The sequence below is a fragment of the Saimiri boliviensis genome, chromosome 7 (assembly GCF_048565385.1).
Source record: "Saimiri boliviensis isolate mSaiBol1 chromosome 7, mSaiBol1.pri, whole genome shotgun sequence".
In the NCBI taxonomy this organism is placed as follows: Eukaryota; Metazoa; Chordata; class Mammalia; order Primates; family Cebidae; genus Saimiri; species Saimiri boliviensis.
In genome coordinates, this window is record NC_133455.1 from 12885579 (window position 1) to 12909242 (window position 23664).

Here is a 23664-nt window from a genome sequence, read left to right on the forward strand (position 1 = left end):
GGAGGATCCATCCATATAGGTCTTCCTCCCTCTCACAAGGGGACAGCTGCCACCTTTCAGTATATTCCTCTGTTCTTCAAGTCCCAGGTCTAATCCTCTTCAGCTAGAATGAAACTGAGCAGAGGCCCTAGGTGTAAGCCTGAAGATCAAGCTTCCCTTGATATTGAAGTGTCTGAAAATCAATATACTTCAGACACTCCCCAGACTGAGATGGCAGAGCTGCCAGCCCCTGGGGTAGCAGACTCTCTGGAGGAATTCAGAGGACACTCAACAGTGAAAAGGGATAGAAGGACAATTTGTTGCTACTATAAGCAATGGGTTTTGTACTCTGCAGAGTCTGGCAGGGAACATCAGGGCTGGGTGCTCTGTACTGAGAATAGCCCAAAGGAGCAGCTTTCCTGGTAGGGGCAGCTGGGTAGGTAGGGAGGGTAGCCTTGGGGAATAACAGGCTAGAGCACCTATGGCTCCCTAGCACACACATGAATCCAACCCTGAGGCAGACAAGGCACCAGGGCAGAGCACAGCCTCCCAGTATTTACCAGTAGGCTCTGTAGCCTGATAGGCCAGGACTCAACACCCACAAAGCACCTGGTAGAGACAGCCAGACCACCTCAGACCAAAAGAGCCCTGACATGGCCTTGGGCTAGCTGTGGGCCAGTCAGACATTCTGCCAGCTGAGAACAGGGCTGACTGAGAACAGGGACACGTAAACTACATGCTAGGCAGGAAAAGCCAACTCTTAATATACTCCAAATAAAACTCCTTCAGAAGAACTTTTTACTTTGGCCTAAAAAACCTGGTGGAATTATGCTTACCAGACATGTGCCTTAGGAGAGGTGACAAGGCACTTACCCTCTTTGAGCTATATACACTTTTCATAAAAAGCAGGAATGAAAATAATTATTTCTCACCAAGTTGTTGAGGACTACAATGAGGTAAACGATGTCAAGGGCTCAATGCAATGCCTGACATACAGTTGTAAGCTCTACTCTCTCCTCCCTCCTGCAAAGTGGAACCTAATCAGTGCTGTCATGAGAACTGAGCTGGCTTGTTTATACAAAGACTTGGGTTACATCCACCCCCAAATCTACTTTTCCCAAATAAGGTTGTGTCTCCAAAATTAGACAGCAAAGGAAACATCCCAGTCAGATATTGAGGGCTTAATTTGCTCTTTTGTTCAACAATATTTGAGTGCTTATTCTAAGCAAGGCACTGTACTAGATGCTTTAGGAGAGGACAAAGCTAAATCAGATCTTGAGCTCATCCTTATGGGGTCTAAGGTTTGACAGAGATGAGATGTGAGCAGGGTAACTTTGACAAGACAGAGCCAGGGTTCTCCATGAGGAAAGGAATCAAGAGGGTTTCAGGAGGAAGTGAAGCTGGATTGGGAACTTGAAGGATGAGTAGCATGGAGATATGGGCAGGCAGGAGGGAAGGGTCTTGCGGGCACTGAGAAAGCTAGGGAGAAGGCCCAGATGGGGGTAGCATGGGGAGCGTGTGCCACTGCCCTTTATATCCTACATTCGGTTCTGCTAAAGCAAACGGGCAAGAGGGAAACCAGAGGGACAGAGGCTGTGTGGCTGGAATGCGGCCAGACTGCATGGCCACAAGGGCTCAAGGCTTCCTGCCATTTGATATGGGAACCCACCCAGAACTTGTAAGGGACGTCCCACTTTCAAGTCACGCTTCAGGAAGATCAATCCAAAGCATGTGAGGGTGGGCGGGCTGAGGGAAGGCAGATAAATTGGGAAGTGGTGACCACAGCCAGGGCGTGAAAGGATGCAGGTCTTGAAATAGGGCAGGAGCTAGGAGGATGGGGGATGGAGGAGAGGGCCATGCTGAGATTTCAGAGGCACCCAGATATGATGAGAAGCCCACAGGCTCCCAGCACTCGCTCCCTGCATGTTCATGCCCCTTCTGGAGTAACAAGTGTGCACTCGAGTCAAGCATGAAGGATCCAAACAACAGAACTGGGAAGAACTGGGATGTTTCTTACATCACCCGGCTCCTATCGCCTGGCTGACGGGCCTGAGAACTGGCTGCGGTCCTCACTTATAATGTGTTCATATTCTACAGACTAATCACGGAAGACCCCCTGCATCCTAGCAGCTGCTCCATGCATACCAGAAGTGAGGGGTGGGCCATGCGGAGAACAGAGAAGGGGGCAGTTCCTTGCCACTGATGGGGGTGGGATGAAAGGGGGCACAACACCATGGGAAGGACTTTGTTCCTTAAGCACAGTAACAGGTGCCGGCAAGTCTTCAGGTCTGGTTCTGGACTTTGCTTCTAAAAAATAATTACCAGTCAAATTAAACCTAAGTTTTCTTTTATTTAAAAGTTTGGGGGCCGGGCGCGGTGGCTCAAGCCTGTAATCCCAGCACTTTGGGAGGCCGAGGCGGGTGGATCACGAGGTCAAGAGATCGAGACCATCCTGGTCAACACGGTGAAACCCCATCTCTACTAAAAATACAAAAAATTAGCTGGGCATGGTGGCACGTGCCTGTAATCCCAGCTACTCAGGAGGCTGAGGCAGGAGAATTGCCTGAACCCAGGAGGCGGAGGTTGCGGTGAGCCGAGATCGCGCCACTGCACTCCAGCCTGGGTAACAAGAGTGAAACTCCATCTCAAAAAAAAAAAAAAAAAGTTTGGGTAGGCTTCTAGCCCCCACATTTTTGGCCTCTGGCCTAGTTTCCAAGAGAGAGAGAAGAACACTCTCAGGTAGGAAAGTAACAGGCTCAGAGGCTGGGTCAGCCATCAGATGAATTTTGAGACCAGTCCAGGAGCTGTGTGCTAGAACCTCAGTCCCACCTCACCATGTCTGGGCCCTGCCCCTAAAAGGGCTCAGAGATGGCTCTGACTGACCTCATGGCACTGTGAGGTCCTAGAGAGCAGGGACCCTGCACATCCATCTGGTGGCTCTCAGGGTCTACTGCAGTACTAGGCATGCAAGTGGGTGTCAGTGGATGCAGAACCAACCTTGCGTGAGGAACGCCATGCCTACCGTGATGGCTGCAATTTCGGCAGTCATTCTGGGACTCAATCTGCACCCCACGCCTGCCTTGGGAGGCCAGTGTTACTCCCCATGAGGTGGCTTTGGTAGGTGCAGTGCAGTTGAAAGGTTTTCTGCTTTGACTAAACATTTGGTAAGAGATAGCCTATAGGAGAAGTCCGATTTTATATCCCGTGTGGGACATGAGTACAACCTTTTGCTTGGTGAACTATCTGAAAGAGAATCGACAGGAACTGGCCTAAACCATTATTGGCTGAATTTCTAAGGAAAATTTCCAAGTGGAAATGGCTTCCTCAATATTTATTTATTTATTTATTTATTTTTTGAGAACGGAGTTTCGCTCTTGTTACCCAGGCTGGAGTGCAATGGCGCAATCTCGGCTCACCGCAACCTCCGCCTCCTGGGCTCAGGCAATTCTCCTGCCTCAGCCTCCTAAGTAGCTGGGATTACAGGCATGCACCACCACGCCCAGCTAGTTTTTTGTATTTTTTTAGTAGAGACGGGGTTTCACCATGTTGACCAGGATGGTCTCGATCTCTCGACCTCGTGATCCACCCGCCTCGGCCTCCCAAAGTGCTGGGATTACAGGCTTGAGCCACCGTGCCCGGCCGTATTTATTTATTTATTTATTTTGAGACAGAGTCTCCCTCCCCCGGTTGCAGCACAGTGGCACGATCTCGGCTCACTGCAACCTCCGCCTCCTGGGTTCATGTGATTCTCCTGCCTCAGCCTCCCGAGTAGCTGGGATTACAAGCACCCACCACCATGCCCAGCTAATTTTTTGTATTTTTAGTAGAGACGAGGTTTCACCATGTTGGTCAGGCTGGTCTCAAACTCCTGACCTTGTGATCTGCCCACCTCAGCCTCCCAAAGTGCTGAGATTACAGGCATGAGCCATTGCGCTTGGCCCCTAAATGTTTTACAATAGAATTTTGGCAACCTACAATATGCTTATGTTTCTGAATAAAATAATGCCCCTGCCATTCACCGTGGGGTTCTGGTTTTATAATTTTGATAAACAAAACAACAAAACCAGTTAATATCAAAGAACTCATAAACAGAAGCACCCCATGGAAATTTAAATAGGCTTTAAAATTAAAACTTTTATTAATGCAAAGACCTTTTAGATCCAGCTTTCTCCTCCATTTTATTTTTCCAGTTTAGAACATCTGTCTCTGAACCTGAATCACTCTCTGGCCAAATTACCTGCTGAAGAACTTAGGTTTCAGGCTGGTGAATGTCTATGGCTGCCTAACCCCAGTCTCCAGCATTTGGCTGCAAGCAAGCCACAGCTTTTTTGAGACACAGTCTCACTCTGTCATCCAGGCTGGAGTGTAGTGGCACAATCCTGGCTCACTGCAACCTCTGCCTTCCCGGGTTCGAGCAATTCTCCCACCTCAACTTCCCGAGTAGCTGGGATTATAGGTGTGTGCCACCACATCCGGCTAATTTTTCTATTTTTAGTAGAGACAGGGTTTCACCGTGTTGGCCAGGCTGGTCTGAAACTCTCAACCTCAAGCGATCCACCCACCTTGGCTTCCCAAAATGCTGGGATTACAGGCGTGAGCCACTGTGCCTGGCGAAGCCACAGCTTGAAACGGCATCTTTGTGTCCTTGTTATCTGGTCACTAACAGAAGGAAGAGGATAGTAGATGGCTGGAGGTGGGTCCCCTAATATTTTCCAAGAAAATATCAGGAAGACTAATGGGATGATCCCCCAAAAAGGGGAGTTTCTTTCTACACAGATACTTGATATTTGAAATGTACTGACAGGGGCTGCATGTGGTGGCTCACACGTGTAATCCTAGCATTTTGAGTCCGAAGTGAGTGGATCTCTTGAGCCCAGGAGTTCGAGACCAGACTAGGCAAGATGGTGAAAACTCATCTCTACAAAAAAATACAAAAATTTAGTTGGGCATGGTGGCACATGCCTACAGTCACAGCTACTTGGAGAGCTGAGGTTAAAGGGCCGCTTGAGCCCAGAAGTCAAGGTTGCAGTGAGCTGTGATTGCACCACTGTACTCTGGCCTGGGCAACAGAGTGAGACCCTGTCTCAAAAAGGAAAAAAAAAAAAAAAAAAAAAAAGAGGAAATACTGACTGAAGTGAAAGGCAGAATTAAATTCCATCTCAAAGAAACCTCATGTAGCAGTAATGAATGAACAGCTTTGAGCCAGGAAAGGACAGGGGCAGGAGCAGGTTTAGAAACTACTTGTTTGGTACCACCCCAGCCCCTACTCCCCTGCAGGACAGAACCTCTACACATGACCACAGTCAAAATAAAGAGACTTTATGTATCTCCTAGGATAGACTTTAGAAGCTCCTTTTTGGGTGGGGCTGCCTATAAATCTTTTAAAGTTTTTCAGATCAGAATATAAATGTCCTTCTCTAGCATTCTCATTTGAGAGATAAAATCATGATCAAAGGAGAAACCAAAAGCAAGGACAGCAGTAAGTTCTTCTAAAGCTGAGGAACAGGCTGAGAGAGGTGATGGCACTTACAAAAGGGAACTGTGCTGTAAAGATCAATTGTTCCTTGGTTTGCAAACTTCCCTGCCCAGCAGCTGCTGGAAAAGCATTTGTAAATAGCTGGAGGGCTGTCAGCACCTACCAGTCAGATTAACTTTGGCTCTGTATAAGGCAGAACGGTCACTGGAGGAAATGGAGGGGCAGCTATTCTTATTCCTGTCAGTTTTACTTTGGGCCAAACTAAAGGACTGCATTCTTCTCTTGAAGACACTCAGTTTACCTCAACTTCAGGTCACCATTCCCTAATGATTTGATGAAGGAGAGCCACTTCTCATACAGAAGTGGGAGAGAGAAACTCACAAGGGTCCCGAGAGAGCCAGAGGCAGGTGCACATGCCCTGCACTGGACTGAAGGTGGGGGTGCTCACCTGACTGTGGAGTCGCTGCAGCTCTTCTAGGCTTTGCCTCAGTTTACCCCTCTCTCCCTCCATGAGCTCCCTCAGGGCTCTTGAGTCCTCACTGGTCTGCCTTATCTGTTCTTCTAAGGAGTCATCATCAAGTCTCCGGGAGCTCTGACAGCAAAAGAAAGACAGCCAGACAGTGATGGCAATGGTAGAGGAGAGATGGGGAGGGGTGAGAGAGATGGTTAGTTGGGAGAGAGAAGGAAAAGAGAAATGGGGGAGAGCAGAGAAATGGTATGGGGAAAGATAGTAGGGAAGATGGAAGGAAGGAGAAAAAGGAGGGCAGAGACAAAAGGTGGAAGGAAGAAGGGGTAGAGAAGAGAGATTGCTCAATTTCAACCTGTAAGCAGATGTTCACTTTTGTTTCAAGCCTGAGGAAAAGGAAGCTCTGTGGTGTGAACAGCACACCACAGTCCGATAGCTCTCTTCTCCCACAATGACCTGGCCTCATATTACAATACCTCCACAAATCAACACCGCATGATCAGACAGAACAGCTGCCCTTCATCTTATTTTACCCAACACAGGTAGAAAGACACAACTTTTCTGTAGGAGGATGGAACATGAGGAGAAATAATAGCCCAAAAGGTAGGAGTGTCAGTAGAGGGCAAGTCAGGGAGAAATTTGTCATGAAGCCGGAAGAAATGCCAGTCTGCCCATGGAAACAGTCCTCTCCTCCACAGGTGGCCACATCTGGGATTCTAGAGCTGATCTTCTTAGAACTGATCTTCCCAACTTTCTGTGCTCATTTACATTCTTTTGGTGGAAGCTTCAGATCTTTTACTTTTGCCAATTCACAGCTAACTCTACCATTAGGATCAAATGGCTACAGAATAGCAATTTATAGTTTTTACTTGGATCCAAATTTCTATATGCAAAATTTCCAAGGAAATTTAAACTGGAAGCTGCCATTGTCTGTGTATCACTACCTGAAGAAAAGGTCTCCATGTGTACCTGATGTCTGCAGGAAGCTGACTTTGGAGCCCTGACACTTGGCCCCTCTGCCTCATTTGAGAACACCAGTAGTTGGTGTTCTCAAATAATAAGGGCTCATGAACAGGCACAGTGGCTCATGCCTGCAATCCCAGCACTTTGGGAGGCTGAGATGGGTGTATCACTTGAGGTCAAGAGTTCAAAACTAGCCTGGCCAACGTGGTGAAACCGTGTCTCTACTAAAAGTACAAAAATTAGCTGGGTATGGTGGTGAGCGCCTGTAATCCCAGCTACTCAGGAGGCTGAGGCACAAGAATCACTTGAACCCAGGAGGCAGAGGTTACAGTGAGCCAAGATTGTGCCACTGCACTCCAGCTGGGGTGACAGAGTAAGACTCTGTCTCAAAAACAAAAACGAGACAAAACAAAACAAAACAAAACAGTAAGGGCTCAGAAGAAATTCTTGGAGATATTTCATAGGGTTTCAGTTTCAGGGCTGATCTCACCTACTGTACTGGGTTCTAACCTGCCAATAGCCAGCTCTTGTGGGGTAAGGACCATCTCAGACTGGCCTCTTACCGTGGGCTCCATGCCATCCACAATACTCTGTATCAGTCTCTTGAGCTCGTTGAGGGCAGTACGCAAGCTGCCGGCTGGCACATCCTTGGCAGACGAGGTTTCTGAAGACTCGTCCATGGAGGAGTCTGTGGAGACCGCCGAGTCAGCGCTGTCATTGCCTCGAAGGTGTGAGCACAGATAGCGAACCTGGCAGTAGGCTTCCCAGAGCTGCAGTCTCAGCTGTTCCACAGAGAATTATTCTTCATTATGGACTCTAGAGAAAACTGCCATGTGGCCATCTTTTTCTAGCATCTGAACCCAAAATACTGACACCCAAGACACTAGTTCGAGGAGAAAGGGCTTTTTGTTCTGTGTTTGTTTTTTCAACTTATTGGTCCCAAGAAATAATACTTATTCTGAGCCAAGTACATCTATATAGACTCCAAATTCTTATTTTCCCCGTTCTCTAGCTTCTTCCATTTGCAAAATAAATCACTTCTTTATGTAATCAGTTACTTTGGTGGGAGTCAGAAACCAATTAGTAGAATGAATGGTTCTAGGTATTATGCAAAGTGTGAAAAGAAACCAATTAGATGGGGAAGATGGATCATGATTGCTCTGGAACTCTGTCAATATAAGAGGTATGGAGATGATGGTGCAAGCATTTCCTAAGAGGAACTGGGGTGACAATGACTGGGAACTGGCTGTACCTGTGATACTCTGTCCTCTAGCAATTCAATGCCCTAATGGATAAGGTGGGTGGAAAATGAAGGGCCAGGGACATGCTACATCAAGGCCTGCTTCACAACACTCTAGCCAGCAGGCCAAGGGGCTGACACAGGCACAGGGGCACAGCCTTGCCAGGCTGGCAGCTGAGCACTAGGGAGGATGGGCCCTGAGCAACTCCAGGGAGCCTCTCCTGTGGGGTGACAGGCAGGTCAGCACCTGCTCTCGCTCTTGCTCCAGCTCCTCGGCCTCCATGCTCTGCTCAATCTCTGACAGGAGGGATGTGCTGGTGGCAGCAGAGCTCTGCAGACTCCTCTCCTCATTGAGTTCTTCCACCTTCACCTGCAGCTGTCGGCAGGAGAGACGCACCTCCTGAAGCTCCAGCTGGCTTTGGTGCAGCTTTCAAAGGAAGAGCAAATGGTAGTGAGGTTTACCAAACACAAAAACCAAGACAAACTGACCCTCGACCTGATCATGCTTCTGGATCCAACCACCAATTTACAGAAAAATAAACAGGGGAGAGGAATGTGTTAAACTGCATCAGGAGATGCACTCAGCAAAGTCCTGATCTAGAAAATTCTGGCCGGGCACGGTGGCTCATGCCTGTAATCCCAGCACTTTGGGAGGCCGTGGCAGGCAGATCACCTAAGGTCAGGAGTTCAAGACCAGCCGAGCCAATATGCTGAAACACTGTCTCTATTAAAAATACAAAAATTAGCTGGGCATGGTGGTGGGCATCTGAAATCCCAGGTACTCGGGGACTGAGGCAGGAGAATCACTTGAACCCGGGAGGTGGAGGTTGCAGTGAGCAGAGATTGTGCCACTGCGCTCCAGCCTGGGTGACAATGTGAGACTCCATCTAAAATAAAAGAAAATTCTACAGGACAAACAACTCCATTTTCTTAACAAAAACATTGTAAGGGGGAAAAAAAAGATAAAGGAGAAACACAAATAAAAAAAGACTAGAGTTATACCAACCAGGCCTGGCACATGGCTCTCGCCTGTAACACCAGCATTTTGGAAGGCCAAAGCGGGCTGATAACCTGAGATCAGGAGATCAAGACCAATCTGGCCAACATGGTGAAACCTGTCTCTAATAAAAATACGAAAATTAGCTGGGTGTGGTGATGGGTGCCTGTAATCCCAGCTACTTGGGAGGCTGAGGCAGGAGAATTGCTTGAACCCAGGAGGCAGAGGTTACAGTAAACAGAGATTGCACCATTGCACTTTAGCCTGAATGACAAGAGCAAAAACTGCATCTCGAAAAAAAAAAAGTTATACCAACCAATTGCACTGTACAGGCCCATTTTAATTTATATCTTGATTCAAACAACAACTGTGAAAAAAATATGACATTAATAAAACAAGTGAAAAATTGAAAACTCACTGGACATTTTGTGGTATTAATATGCTAATTTTGGGGGGTATAATAGTACTGCAGTTACATTTTTTTTTTTTTTTTTTTTTTTTTTTGAGACGGAGTTTCGCTCTTGTTACCCAGGCTGGAGTGCAATGGTGCGATCTCGGCTCACCGCAACCTCCGCCTCCTGGGTTCAGGCAATTCTCCTGCCTCAGCCTCCTGAGTAGCTGGGATTACAGGCACGCGCCACCATGCCCAGCTAATTTTTTGTATTTTTAGTAGAGACGGGGTTTCACCATGTTGACCAGGTTGGTCTCGATCTCTCGACCTTGTGATCCACCCGCCTCGGCCTCCCAAAGTGCTGTGATTACAGGCTTGAGCCACCGCACCCGGCCTACATTTTTAAAAGTTCTTATCTTTTAGAGGTTAGTACTTTTTATATACAGATGAACTTACTAAAATTTGAGATTTATTTCAAAATAACATGAGAGAAAAGGAAATGGATGTTATGAAGATGGGGCAGCACTGGCCAGGGATAGGTGGTTTTCAGAGTTGGGCTTCATTACACTATACCACTGTGGAATGTTTGAAATCCTTTGTAATAAAAAATCAAACACACACACAGGCACACAAAATTAGATACCATTAGACTCTCACCAAGATGGCTAACATAAATAATACAAATAATATCAAGTGTTGACAAAGATGTGGGGCAATGCTGGTGGGAGTGGAAAATGTACAAATACATTGGAAAATTGACAGTTTCTAATAAAGTTAAATACAATCTATATTCCACAATCCACTTTTGGCTGTAGACCCAACAAAAATGAAATGTGCACAACCAACATATAAGATGTTCAAATAGCCACAAACGGGAAACAATCCAAATGCCAATAAAACTAGAGTAAGTAAATTGTGGTATGTTGCAATACTGCACAACAATGAAAGAATATACTGCAACTACATGCCGCAACATGGTTAAATTTCATAGACACAATGTTGAACAAAAGCCAGACATAAAAAATATACATGATTCTATTTATAAAATGTTCCCAAACTTCACTGAGGTAGAAGAAAGTTGGACTACAGGTTTGCTTTTGAGGAAGTGGCAAGTATTCTTTTTAGGGTGTTGATCATGGTCTGTATCTAGATCTCAATGGTGGTTACACAGTTATATATTTGTAAAAACTAACTGGGCTGTCCCCTTAAGATTTTTTGAAGATCTCTGAGGGAAGCTGCAGTTCTAACTGTCATGGGCAGAAATGTACATATTTTTGCCATGTCTAACATCAGCCCTTCATCCTGTGTGTTCACCTTTTGTTCTCTCTCAGTCATTTTCTGAAGACTGAAAAGAGCTTATTACTTGGAGATATTCCTTTTCAATAGTTTTCCAAACAGCTCTATTCTGCAAGCCAAATATTATATATATTATATACCCTTAAGGCTATTCCCAGGCTCTCTCACTTGATTTTTAAATGATCACAGAGATTTTCACATAAACCTACATTTTTAGAGCTGGCAGAGCCACAGAGATCAATGAATCCAACTATCTCAGGATAAAATTGAAGCTTAGAAAAAGGGAATGGCGCCAGTGGTAGAAAGAAGACAGCAGCGCAGGGGTCAGAATTGTGGGCAGTGCTCTTTCCTTCTCTCTCCATGCTGCTGCTTCAGCCCCCTCCACTCCACTGCATTCTCCATGGCCCCTTCTGTGTGGAGTTCACAACAGGACACAACTCTCTGGGGAGGTTAGCACTGCTGAATGTAAGGGGACGACCCAACCATAACTGCTAAATGCTGTGTATATATATATATATATATATATTTTTTTTTTCTGAGTCTCTGTCACCTAGAGTGCAGTGGCATGATCTTGGTTCACTGCAACCTCTGCCTCCTGGGTTCAAGTGATTCTCCTGCCTCAGCCTCCTAAGTAGCTGGAACCACAGGCATGTGCTGCCATGTCCAGCTAAATATTTTTAGTAGAGACAGGATTTCACCATGTTGGCCAGGATGGTCTCAAACTCCTGACCTCAAATGATCTGCCTGTCTTGGCCTCCTAAAGTGCTGGGATTACAGGCACGAACCACCGCGTCCAGCCTAAATGCTACCTTCTTTTTTTTTTTTTTTTTTTTTGAGATGGAGTTTCGCTCTTGTTACCCAGGCTGGAGTGCAATGGCGCAATCTCGGCTCACCGCAACCTCCTGCCTCAGCCTCCTGAGTAGCTGGGATTACAGGCACGTGCCACCATGCTCAGCTAATTTTTTGTATTTTTTAGTAGAGACGAGGTTTCACCATGTTGACCAGGATGGCTCGATCTCTTGACCTTGTGATCCACCAGCCTCGGCCTCCAAAAGTGCTGGGATTACAGGCTTGAGCCACCGCGCCCAGCCAATGCTACCTTCTTATCTGTGCACTCCCCATGACTAACTTGCTTTTAATACAGCAGACCCTAGTTGTAGAATTGTCATCAGTTTGCTAGCGGCTAGGCACATGGCCACATGCCACATCTGCCCAGAAGCAATGTTTCCTACTCTTCCTATTTGTGGACTGCAAAGCCCTCTCCTCCTTAGAAGACTCCAGGAAGTTGGGGTGGGGGGGCAGTACGGAGAACTTCCTGGGATTTAAATTAAGACTAATTTATTCTTTCATAAAACATTTCTGGGGTCACCTCTGTTCCATTAAAAAGAGAGTAGACACTGCACTGGTCTTTTCCAGATTCTTGGCCGAGTCGGCTTGTGGCTCCTGCAGAGATACAGACTGGAGTGGCTGGCAGCCAATTAGAGCTCTGTAGTTCTCATAAAGGGAGCAAGTTGCCTTGCAGAGCCTTTGGCCTATCACTTAGGTGCCCTGGGAGCCTAACCTTCACCGTCCGTACTTGGAAATAATTGGCTAATGGCACCAGTGTTTTGGAATAGCCTTAATGAGGAAGGGTTTGGTGCCCAGCTGCCCAGAAAAGGAAGAAAGGATTGGCAAGTCTGCTCTGAGTAGTTCTGGTGGATCAGCAATATGTGCTGGTCCAGTGGGAACTTCTCCAACCCCAGTTTTGAGGAAACTCAGAAAGAAAAACATCAGGGTTACAGGAAAAAAGGAGACATTCCTAGGAAGCATTTGGCACAATTACAAATGTCATATTAAACTGGCAAAAAGCTTCACAATTATTTTTTAGACAACTCCACATACATCTCAGCAGGAGAAGTTCGGCAGAAACAAGTACAAGTTCTTACACACTGAACAAAATTAGTTCAATTATTCATGCACACTCAAAGGTGCTTAATTAATGATAACAGCAAGAGAACAAAGACCAGGAGAGGTCTGCATTCTCCAGTCAACAACTGATTCACCAACTGGACAGACTTAGGCAGAAAAACCAAACTACACAAGAGAAGAGTCTGTTACATATAAGAGCCCTTTAAAATAAGAAACACTGGGTCAGGCGTGGTGGCTCAGCCTGGAATCCCAGCACTTTGTGAGGCTGAGATGGGTGGATCACAAGGTCAGGAGTTCAAAACCAGCATGGTCAACATGGTGAAACCCTGTCTCTACTAAAAATACAAAAATCAGCCGGGTGTGGTGGCACATGCCTGTAATCCCAGCTATTCAAGACACTGAGGCAAGAGAATCACTTGAACCTGGGAGGAGGAGGTTGCAGTGAGCTGAGATCGCGCCACTGCACTCCAGCCTGGGTGACAGAGCAAAACTCCATCTCAAAAAAATTAATAAAAATAAAAAAATAAGAAACATATCATTCTTTATCTAACAAAGATGACACTAAGTAAACATATGTATGAATAAGAATGACACTAAATGCTTTGTGTTTGTATAGTACACTGCATTTAAGCTCCTCTGAGGGAACTGGGATGGTGTGATGTGAAGTGATTTGTCAAATGGTAGACAATCAGCATTAGAGCAAGGTCTAGACTCCACATCACCTGCTTCCTGGGTTGCCACACAGTGAGCAGGGCCTGTGCTCTGCTAATGGACTCCACCCACTTACTGGGACTAGGCACTGCACACATCTGTAAGATGTCCAGCTGGGTATGAGACAGGACAGTTAAGTAGTACTTAGAAGGACAAACAGATTTCCTTTATTGGATAATAAGAGTTTGGCAAAATGCTTGATATATACTGGGTGCTCAGTAAATAATACTTTTTATCTTTATTCTCAGGTCTAAAAAAATTCAGAGTTGGATTTGATCAGTTGTTTAAAATCTGTTTTTAACAGCAAGACCCCAATTATATAGTGAAAGAGATCAAAAAGGGGCTCCCCTGGTTGTGGCAGGCCTGTTGCCTCGCCTGCTCAGCCATCCCTCACCCTTGTCTGAGGATTTAAAATCAAGGGATTTAACACATTCCAAGGCCACTAGCTGTACATTTTTCAAGTATGATTTAGACTCACTCAGCTGCTACCTGAGTAAGCTGGATTTTTTTATTTCTGTATCAGTACAGGCCATTTCAGCAACAGAAAGGACTTTCTAGAGGACACTGGTAATTAGTGGCAACTTGAGAGTTTCACATGAACTGAAGGACTGTAGTGATAAGTTGTTAGGGAAGATGAGAATTCAGTCTATAAATGCAGATTTTCCAAATCAATTGAGTACTGCCTGACTTGCTGCAGATTCTTAGGTGAATGACACCTTCTCAGTCTTGAAGTTCAACAGGAAGACAGTGGATGTGCACATGGTGAGCAAGTGCATGTGGCATGATGGGATTCTCACTGCTCAAGCATGTGCAGCCCACAGTGTTGGTCAGACCCCTGAGGGCCAACTAGTTCTGCCTCTGCCCCCCAACCCAGGCCCCCAATTCTTGATATGAAATAGACTTTTCACTGTAAATTCATGCTAAACTGAAAGTTTCTTTTAGGTAAGGGCCATTTTTCTCTTTCTCCATATTTACCTTCCTTTTCCTCCCATATCTCAGCAACCCTCAGGAGAGTGCTTGATAGGGTAATAAATGCTGGTCAAGAACTGATGTTCAGAGACAAGTGACACTAAGAAGTTATCACTGAGCTACAGGCAAAGCAGGTGAGAGGGTTCCAGTCGATTCTACCAAAGATTCACTGTATGACTTTGGATAAACGATTCAGTTTTTCTAAATCTCAGCTTTATGATGTATGCTAAAGATGTACGCAAAAAGCGCTCCATATGCTAAAGAGGCACACAAGTTCACTGCTATTATCATCAACCTTGAAAAACGAGGAAACTCCTTTCCATCTTGAAAACTGCTGTAAGTCTTCAGCCAGCACTATTTTCTACTCAACATTTACTGAGGCACTACTGTTAACATATGAAAAGTTACTAGCTGAAGGTACTAAAAACATGGAGAAAGAAAAGCCATTAATTTTCCCTCAAAGAGGTTCACCACTCAGGTGTCAGCTTAGCTGATGGTGTCAGGGACAAGTAATCATAGCCCAAGACACTATTTTCCTTATTCCGTAACCCAAGGCTTTCAAACAGCCTACGTAGGAGCCTAGTGGGACCTTCTGTGGCCTGGCCTCTGGGCAGAGACCCACCTGGTGCTTGAGTACACCTGGCTGACCACCTCTGCACAAACATTACTGTTGCAAACTAGTGTACTCCCTGGCATGTACAGAGAATGCCAAAGGGAAGCAATGCACTCCTAATTTCTGACCCCAGATCAGCCTAGGCCAGCCCAGCAAAGCATCTTGGTAGCAGATGCTATACTCTATTTCTGGGGAGACTGGAATGATGATATCTTTTTGTTTTGGGAGTTGTTTCTTGTCAAGTATGGGCTTGGGGATTCAGCTGAGGCCTGGTAGCAGTTCCCAAATAAGAACAAATACGGCCATGAAGCAATTTCCATCAGGAAGTAAAAAAGAGACTGATTAGGCTCACAGAGGGGTCAGTCTATGCCTTTTCTGGCAACTGGCAGAAGTAGAATATAAATCTTGCTGTGTTCAGTGGGCAGCTTCCTGGTTTCTGCTCCATGCCAGCCAACTAAATCCGTGAGCTTGGGAAGGCAGTAGCAGAAAGCATTGTGAGCTGAGTTAGAGAGGTCACAGGCTCCCTCTGAAACCTTCTAGCAGATTTCACAAATGTCAGGAGGCCGGAATAGCACTCCTAACCCTGTTCCAGCCTTGTTAATAACCCAGAAAGAACTCTGTGACACTACTCCATGGGCCAGTGGTTCAGAACACATTGGAGAAATGATCTGTGGGTGGCAATACATTTCCTTTAGACAGAGTCAAAAGAGCCAAGTTAGTGAATGCCCCAGGGCCCGCAGTGAGATCTCAGCGTCATCCACCCCTGGCTTACCCCAGCAGTAATACTGGCCTCCCAGCTTTTTCTTTTTGGCTATGTGCTCCTTTTATCTGGCCCTGCTTCTCCAGGACAGCTTCTCTACCCCAGTACCTGTAGGTCCTTGTCATGACCCTGCCTCTCCAGGATTAGCACCCGGTCCTGTAGCTCCTCCACGGTCCCTTGGAGCAGGTCATTTTCCTCTAAAGTAGCGCTGAGACGATGCTCCAGCTCCCGTTTGCGATCTGACAGCATCTTGATCTGAAAGGGTGGAGAGCCATAGGGGTGGTGTGGAGTTACACCCAGGCTGACAAGTAGGAAGTAGGGACTAGCCCAAAAACATGAAGGCAAGTATCTTTCAGTGTTCTGCCCAATGTCATGGTACCCCTATCTCTGAGAGAACAGCTATGAAACCCTAAGCTGAAGAGAAAATCCCTCCCCTCTAGAAACCTGTCTGGGAAGGAGTGGGAGTTGAGCTCTGGGGAAGCTGGAATGTGGGATGCCAGGCAGGGAGGGAAGGCTAGTGCTCTGGAAATTCCAGAGATAAGATAAAAAAGGGCTCTACCTTACCTGCCCTTAATTTTACCCCAAACTTCCAATTAGCAGGAGGAGTGAACCTAACCTGCTGCACTACTTCTTCTCAAGTCACGAGCATGAGAAAATGCCCAGGAAATCCTCTGAAGCACCATGTTTTCACACCCAGGGATTCCCCTGTCTTCTCTTCCCCACTCCTGGCCCCTCTGGCACTAGAGGTCACAGCTCAGATCCAGTGCCTTGAGTTAAGGGTAGAGTTCCCAGGGTACGGAAAGCAAAGTAATTCCTGCATCAGCCTGTGTCCTGGGATAGAATGGGACACAGATACAAGTGAATCCTGGCTTTACTCAAGAGTAACTTTTACCTGAGCGAGTCATTTGTAACATGTTGATATGTTCGTACACACTGAATACCTAGTCAGTCTCCAGATAAGTAAACCTTCTTTTAGGAAGGTATGTCTAATCTCTTCAGTGCCATTGAGAAAACAGAGGAAAACAGGAAGGAGATGCCAAGTCTCCTCTGGCCTCAAGGTATGCGGGTGAGAAGCTGAGCCAGTGCTCCCCAAGGCCAGAAATGCTTTGCTCAAAGATTACTACCCTGGCTCAGGGGCTCCAGAAAGCCTTCCCAATTGGGTCTGACTTTTGGAGGACCTTCTAGAATCCTGGAGTTCCTTGTGGATCCTCCCATTTATCAGTGCCCTGCTGGACTGATTCTCAACCAGCTTCTTGCTTCTAAATACTATGCTTTCCTAACACAGTTAAAACATTCTCTAGGTTTTTTAGTCCAGCCTGGATAACAATTCCTTAAGGCTCTTACTTGGGCAAGTCTTGGGAACCAACCTTAGAACTTTTCCAGGGGAAATTCTGAAAGGAATGTCTAGCTCCTTTCAAGTCCTATGAGATGCACTTTTCTCTTTGCTTTTTAGCTGTTCTCACTCTCTGAACTAGAATTCTGATCATAGGGCACTGATCTTCTCTGGCCACCAATCAATCAGATACGATGTTGTCCTGGGGAAATGAAGTATGTGGCCTTTGTCCAGAGAGATCAGGTATCTGGTCAAACAAAGAAATATTGTCTCTCAAGTGTGCACCTGGGTAGGGGACCGAGAGGGGCAAGCCCCTTTTGTGAATGGGCCCACTATTTCCTACACTGAAGCAAAGTTACCCATGTGAAGAGAATTCTTACTCTAGCTGATTTTCATTTAAATACCCTCTGACCTTTAAATTTTCCTTCCCATGAATCGTCTTTGTTTCCCAAGTTTCAGTCAGTGAAGTGATGAGGTGATAAGATTCTGATACACAACTGATCCTTAAAAAACTTTGTTCGGAGCTACACAAAGTGAAACTAACAATTTCATGCTTGACTTTTTTTTCATTTTTGAGATGAAATCTCACTGCGTCACCCAGGCTGGAGTGCCATGGCGCGATCTCAGCTCAATGCAACCTCTGCCTCCCTGGTTCAAGTGATTCTCTTGCCTCAGCCTCCTGAGTAGCTGGGATTACAGGCATGTGCCACCACACCCAGCTAATTTTTGTATTTTTAGTAGAGACGGGGTTCACCACGTTGGTCAGGCTGGTCTTGAACTCCTGACCTCATGATCCGCCTTCCTTGGCCTCCCAAAGTGCTGGGATTACAGGCATGAGCCACCGTGCCCGGCCTCATAGCTTGACTTTTAAAGGTAGCAGCGTTTATAGACAAAACAAGGAATCAGCATTAGGCTGCCAACTCCCTCACCCAGACCTATACACCCTGAAACTTGTGAACAAATCTGGCAATAAACATTTCTGGGGATGACCTGAACATGAGGGTCTAGAAAAAGTGAACAGGTCGGGGAAAGAGGAAGACAGGAAACTTGAAAGAGTCAGAGCGTGGCAGAGGTAGGTGAATGGCAAGTCATGCACACAAATGGTCACACACAGGCATGCCAAACCCCACTGGAACAAACTACTTACTTCAAGGACCTGCTGCTCAATACCAGTAAGCATTCCAAGGGAAAGGGAGAAGAAACCGAATGGGAGGCAGGAGAAAAGAGAAGATATTGACAGACTTTAGGAAAAACATTCTCAGGTCATTTACTGAGCAGGGGAGAAGGCTATCTGGGTTTCTCTGGCCTGACCATGATGACTGATCGCTTCGTCACGGTGGAAGGTACTCATTCAACCTGGCTCTAGACTGTCCTTCAAACTTTGACTTAGCGAAGGGGTTGCTGTCCGGATACTTGGCTAAAGGACCCTCAAAAGCAGAGCAGGTGGAAGCCTGCCCCAGGGGGAGGCCTGGTTTGGGCTGGTGATAAGATCCTTACCCTCTCCTCACCTTTCACAACCAGATTCGCATAGTACTGTTCCCCTGTTGATACTTTCTTTTCCCCTATGTTCTGGCCTCTCCTATGTTTTCAATAACATAATTTTGTTCCAGGTATCATATGAAGTGCCTCTTACGCATTAACCCATAACATCTTCACAAAAACCTATGAAGCAGAAACTTCTATTTCTCTCATTTTGTAGATGAGAGTAACAGTAGATCTTATTCAGATGGATTGAACGAGGCCTAAATGGAATAGAGAGAGGCGAGATGCCATTTCCCACCTTCTACTTGGGATTGGCAAGGATATTTTTGGAGAGAGCAACACAGTCAGTAAAATGTAGGTCATTCGTGATTTTAACACATCCGGCAGTAACTCTGAGCAACTTCATTTTTCCAGACAAGAGGCTATGCAGAGAAACATGGATCAAATGTTCCCCATTAAGTTTCACACAGAAATGTCTTTCTGTAGAAATTTTAGTCCCTTTGTCTCCCAGTGCAGAGCTCCCAGTGAGAAAAGCACTCCATCTTCGTGTACTGCTGCGTGGGAAGGCTCACCTCGGCCTGAAGGCTCTCCAGCCGGATGATGTGCTGGTTGGTTGACGAGTTTTTCTCCCGAAAGTCTTCTCTGAGGGCGTGGACCTGCATGGAGAGTTGTCTCTCAACTTCTGATGCCTGAAACAGAGGAGAGCTGCAGAGCTGATTCAGAGGTTGTGTACAGAGGTCTATTAAGATTTCTGCCTTTCATTTATCAAGCATCTCTTTGTACTTTCCATTCTATAAGGAGCACTAGATGAGATGCTGGTTTCCCACCCACCATCCATTTGTTCTTTAGTGCCAAAACAGGACAAACTCCCACCCCAACCTCCACCATTAATGGCTCTGTCTTGGTCCAAGACCACTTTACACATCAGAGGAAACAGCCCTAGAAAATAGTATGCTCTCAAATGTTAGTTAACATTATTACTCTACATATAGCAGAAACTCAGCAAATATCTACTACATTGCAAGTCTGAATATTTTACATGAAAGAATAAGATGGTTATACCTACTGCCTTAGAAATTCCTTTATTTCTCCCATCAATCTCCTCAAGTGGGCTCAGTCAAATCACATGTGTCTGCATTTCTCTCCTCTATGTAACATGGGCACACTATTTGAAATTCCTTGTTAGACCTGTTAAGATTTTTGCCGCTCATTCCTCAAGGACATTTTTGCAACTTTTAATTCTTTGGGGAGTGCCAGCAGAGGCGACTATTTCCCACCTCAATCCATTTATTATCTAATGCTAAAATACAGCAAATACCAAAATACCATTTGATGTTGTAGGAGGCTCACCTGGTAACACAAAACTCCAGCCCTCCTCCTGAGGTCCCAGCCCAGACCCTGCTGAGGGAGCCCTGCTCACTGTCCTGTGGAGAGGAGAGCCACGGGACAAATTAAGTAACTGCCTCAATGCTTTTTCCGAGGCCAAATGGGGTCAGTAAGCTTTACGGGTTCTTGGGAGAGATCACCGTGTGCTGGAATCGCCAGGAAAGGCTTTCCGAGGAAATAAGATGTAATAATGTTGAAATAGTAGGCTAGCTGTTCAATGAGGCTCTCATAGTAATGGTTACATGTTCAATAGTTCCTTTTATCTTCAAATACTATATAATCAATTGACAATCTTTTTTTAAAATTTTTGCTTCCACATATTCAACAAATGTTACTTCACTGGACCACAGAGGCACAGAAGATTCTTAATCCACAGTCCTATTTTTAAAACAATTAAAAAACACAAAACAAAATAACATCAAACCATACTCTAGTTGATTTTCATTTAAATATCCTCCGACCTTTAAATTTTCCTTCCTATGAATTATCTTTGTTTCCCAAGTTTCAAAAGTAATGAGCTAAGAAGATTCTGACATACACCCAACTCCTTAAAAAAAACATAGAAGTTTAGAGCTACATGAAGTAACTTGACTTTATGATGCAAGGCATCAGCATTAGGCTGCCAACTCCCTTACCTCACCCTACACACCCTGAAACTTGTCAACAATGCTGGCAATAAACATTCCTGGGAATGTTTCCCTTGTATTATTTCTCCTTTATACTCTAAATTTAATTTCAGATATGCACTAGGCTGTTTTAGACTTCTCAATCACTTAGAAACACATTAGTCACTCACTTTTGCCTAAGAATCACATTAGTAATATTTACTGAGTATATACTATGTGTCGAGAACTGTGCTAAATGCTTTTGATGCATTATCTTGATTGTTACCCCCAATTTACTAACAAGGAAATGGCTCAGGAAAGTGAAGGAACTTGCCCAAGAATCTGGATGGTAAAAACTTTGGGCTGGGCTGCGTGCGCTGGCTCATGCCTGTAATTCCAGCACTTTGGGAGGCTGGGGCGGGAGGACTGTTTGAGCCCAGGAGCTTGAGACCAGCCTGGCCAACAAGGTGAAACCCAATCTCCACAAAAAATACAAAAACTTGCCAGGCTTGGTGGCATGAGCCTGTAGTCCCAGCTACTCAGGAGGCTGAGGTGGGAGGATCACCTGACCTTGGGGAGGTTGAGGCTGCAGTGAGCCATGATCATGCCACTGCACTGTAAGTTTGAAAGCCAGTCTCAAAAATAAATAAATAGGCTGGACATGGTGCCACACGTCTATAATCCCAGCACTTTGGGAGGTGGAAGCGGGTGAATCATCTGAGGTCAGGAGTCTGACACCAGCCTGGCCAACATGGTGAAACCCTATCTCTACTAAAATTACAAAAATTAGGCCAGGTCAGGTGGCTCACGCCTGTAATCCCAGCACTTTGGGAGGCCGAGGCAGGTGGATCACAAGGTCAGGAGTTCAAGACCAGCCTGGCCAACATGGTGAAACTCTGTCTCTACTAAAAACACAAAAATTAGCTGGGCATGGTGGTATGCGCCTGTAATCCCATCTACTTGGGAGGCTGAGGCAGGAGAGTTGCTTGAACCAGGACCCAGGAGTCAGAGGTTGTAGAGAGCCGAGATCGCACCTCTGCACTCTAGCCTGGGCTACACAGCAAGACTCTGTCTCAAAAATATACATATAAAAATTAGCTGGGCATGGTGGTGCATGCTTGTAGTCCCAGCTACTTGAGAGGCTGAGGCAGGATAATCACTTGAACCTACCTGGGAGGCAGAAGTTGCAGTAAGGTGAGATAACGCCACTGCACTCCAGCCTGGGCGACAGAGCGAGACTATGTCTAAAAAAATAATTTTGGCTGTCTTACCCTCAAATTAGGACTGTAATACTATCTTCTTGTATTTTGAAATAGTTTTTCATACTTTTATTGCTCATTACTAAAACCAAACTTTACATGAGTCCAATTTAGCAAGGCTTTTCTTCTTTTTTTAGTACTAGGCATTTCATCTGAATCTTAAAATTTCTTCTAAGGCCGAGTACGGTAATCCCAGCTCACATCTGTAATCCCAGCACTTTGGAAGGTAGAGGCTGGTGGATCACCTGAGGTCAGGAGTTCGAGACTAGCCTGGCCCACATGGAGAAACCCCATTTCTACTAAAAATACAAAAATTAGCTGGGTGTGGTGGCAGGCACCTGTAGTCCAGTTACTCAGGAGGTTGAGGCAGGAGAACTGCTTGAACTCAGGAAGCAGAGGTTGCAGTGAGCCAAGATCATGCCACTATACTCCAGCCTGGGTGACAAAAAACTCCATCACCCACCCCTCAAAAATTGTTTTTTTTTCTAATGGAAGGTAGGGCCCATCAGGAAATCATATGCTGTAGTTTGATAGCCTATACTGAATTCAGTTGATTGTTGAGATTTCAAACATACTTAGATTTGCAAAGCACTGGGTACATACTTTAGGTAGCTGATCTTATTCCTAGCATCACCACTTTGACATGAATCACTCAAAAACGAAGCCATAGAGGTGCACTGAGGCTGCAAATCTAGTCCAGCTGGTACGAAATGCTCCTGTAGACTATCTCCTCTCAAAGTGATCTTCTTAGAAATAGAACTTTGTCTCTTCCTATCAGAAAGTTAAACTCCAGAACCTGAGGTATTAAGCACTAAGCTACAGTGTTCCCATTAAATGTCCCCCGACTCCTCAAACATGCCCAGGGATATAGTTTTTTTCTAAAGCTTTTAACCTCCATTTCTCATCTGAATTTCCAACAGCCCTAAGAAGTAGGAATCACTGGCCTCCTTTTGCAGACAAGGAGATAGAGGCTGCACTGGCCTTTGGCTACCACATCACAGCCATCTTCCAGCCAGGGGGCCAATCAATTGCCTGTGATGGTGATGGAGGGGATAGATCAATCTGAGTCATAAACCTACCATTTGCAAGGAGCTAATGCACCTTCCAAAGTAAATTATTTTCTTCTTTTTCAGAGATAGAATTTTCACACTTTGGACTTGACTAACACTATGAGTATTAGCTATTTCTGCACATAAATTAAATAATAACTCCTTAAGTTTATATTTAACTCTTATGTTCTAAATGCTTTGTGGAAGTTAAATGCTAATTAAGGAAGCACAAAGCCAGCCTCAGCTCTAGAATGAATTTCAGAGGTTCTTTGAAGAACCTTTAAAGAAATAGGAGAGTTAGCCAGAGTATCAGCAGTCTCTCTGAAGGGACACACTGTGCTCTTGAGAGGAGAAATACCGTGGAAAGACAAAAAGTTTAGTAAAATGAGCCAGGCATAGTTTAATCCCAGCACTTTGGTAGGCCAAGGTGGGAGGACTGCTTGAGCTCAGGAGTTCGAGATCAGCCTGGATAATATGGTGAAACCTTGTCTCTATGAACTTCAAACCCCTAGTAGTACTTGTCCATGAAATTTCTCTGTAATAATTGGAACTTGTCATCCATGATAATGTCCTCTAAATATACAACCACAGCATCAAATTCTTCATCAAAGGTGGAGGAGGACAGCCTGGAGCTCTCTTCCTCTAAGGCATCCATTGCCGTTACTGTTCCCACCTGTATGGGCTAGAGGAAGCACTGGGCTCCTATCTGATCCAGGGCTGGCATAGGGCCCAGCCTGCCCTCTGCTCTACAGAACCCCAACCTGCATCAAGGGCAGGTGGT

At 45.5% G+C, this 23664-nt stretch overlaps 1 protein-coding gene across 3 annotated transcripts in view; it reads right to left on the reverse strand.

Moving 5' to 3' along the window:
• The window catches only part of BICDL1 (BICD family like cargo adaptor 1), a 110841-nt gene that overhangs the window by 14052 nt on the left and 73125 nt on the right, over positions 1-23664 (reverse strand). For 2 of the 3 annotated variants that reach the window (XR_012518332.1, XM_010342820.3), the window contains exons 3-7: positions 19157-19273; positions 15878-16024; positions 8372-8551; positions 7448-7666; positions 5904-6047 (exon numbers count right to left, since the gene is read on the reverse strand). Coding sequence is in view for 2 of the 3 variants with exons in the window: in XM_010342820.3 (XP_010341122.3) it covers positions 5904-6047; positions 7448-7666; positions 8372-8551; positions 15878-16024; positions 19157-19273 (807 nt within the window). In the remaining variant the exon portion in view is untranslated. The remainder of the gene's footprint in view (positions 1-5903; positions 6048-7447; positions 7667-8371; positions 8552-15877; positions 16025-19156; positions 19274-23664) is intronic. The other variant, XM_003932191.3, reaches the window with a different exon arrangement.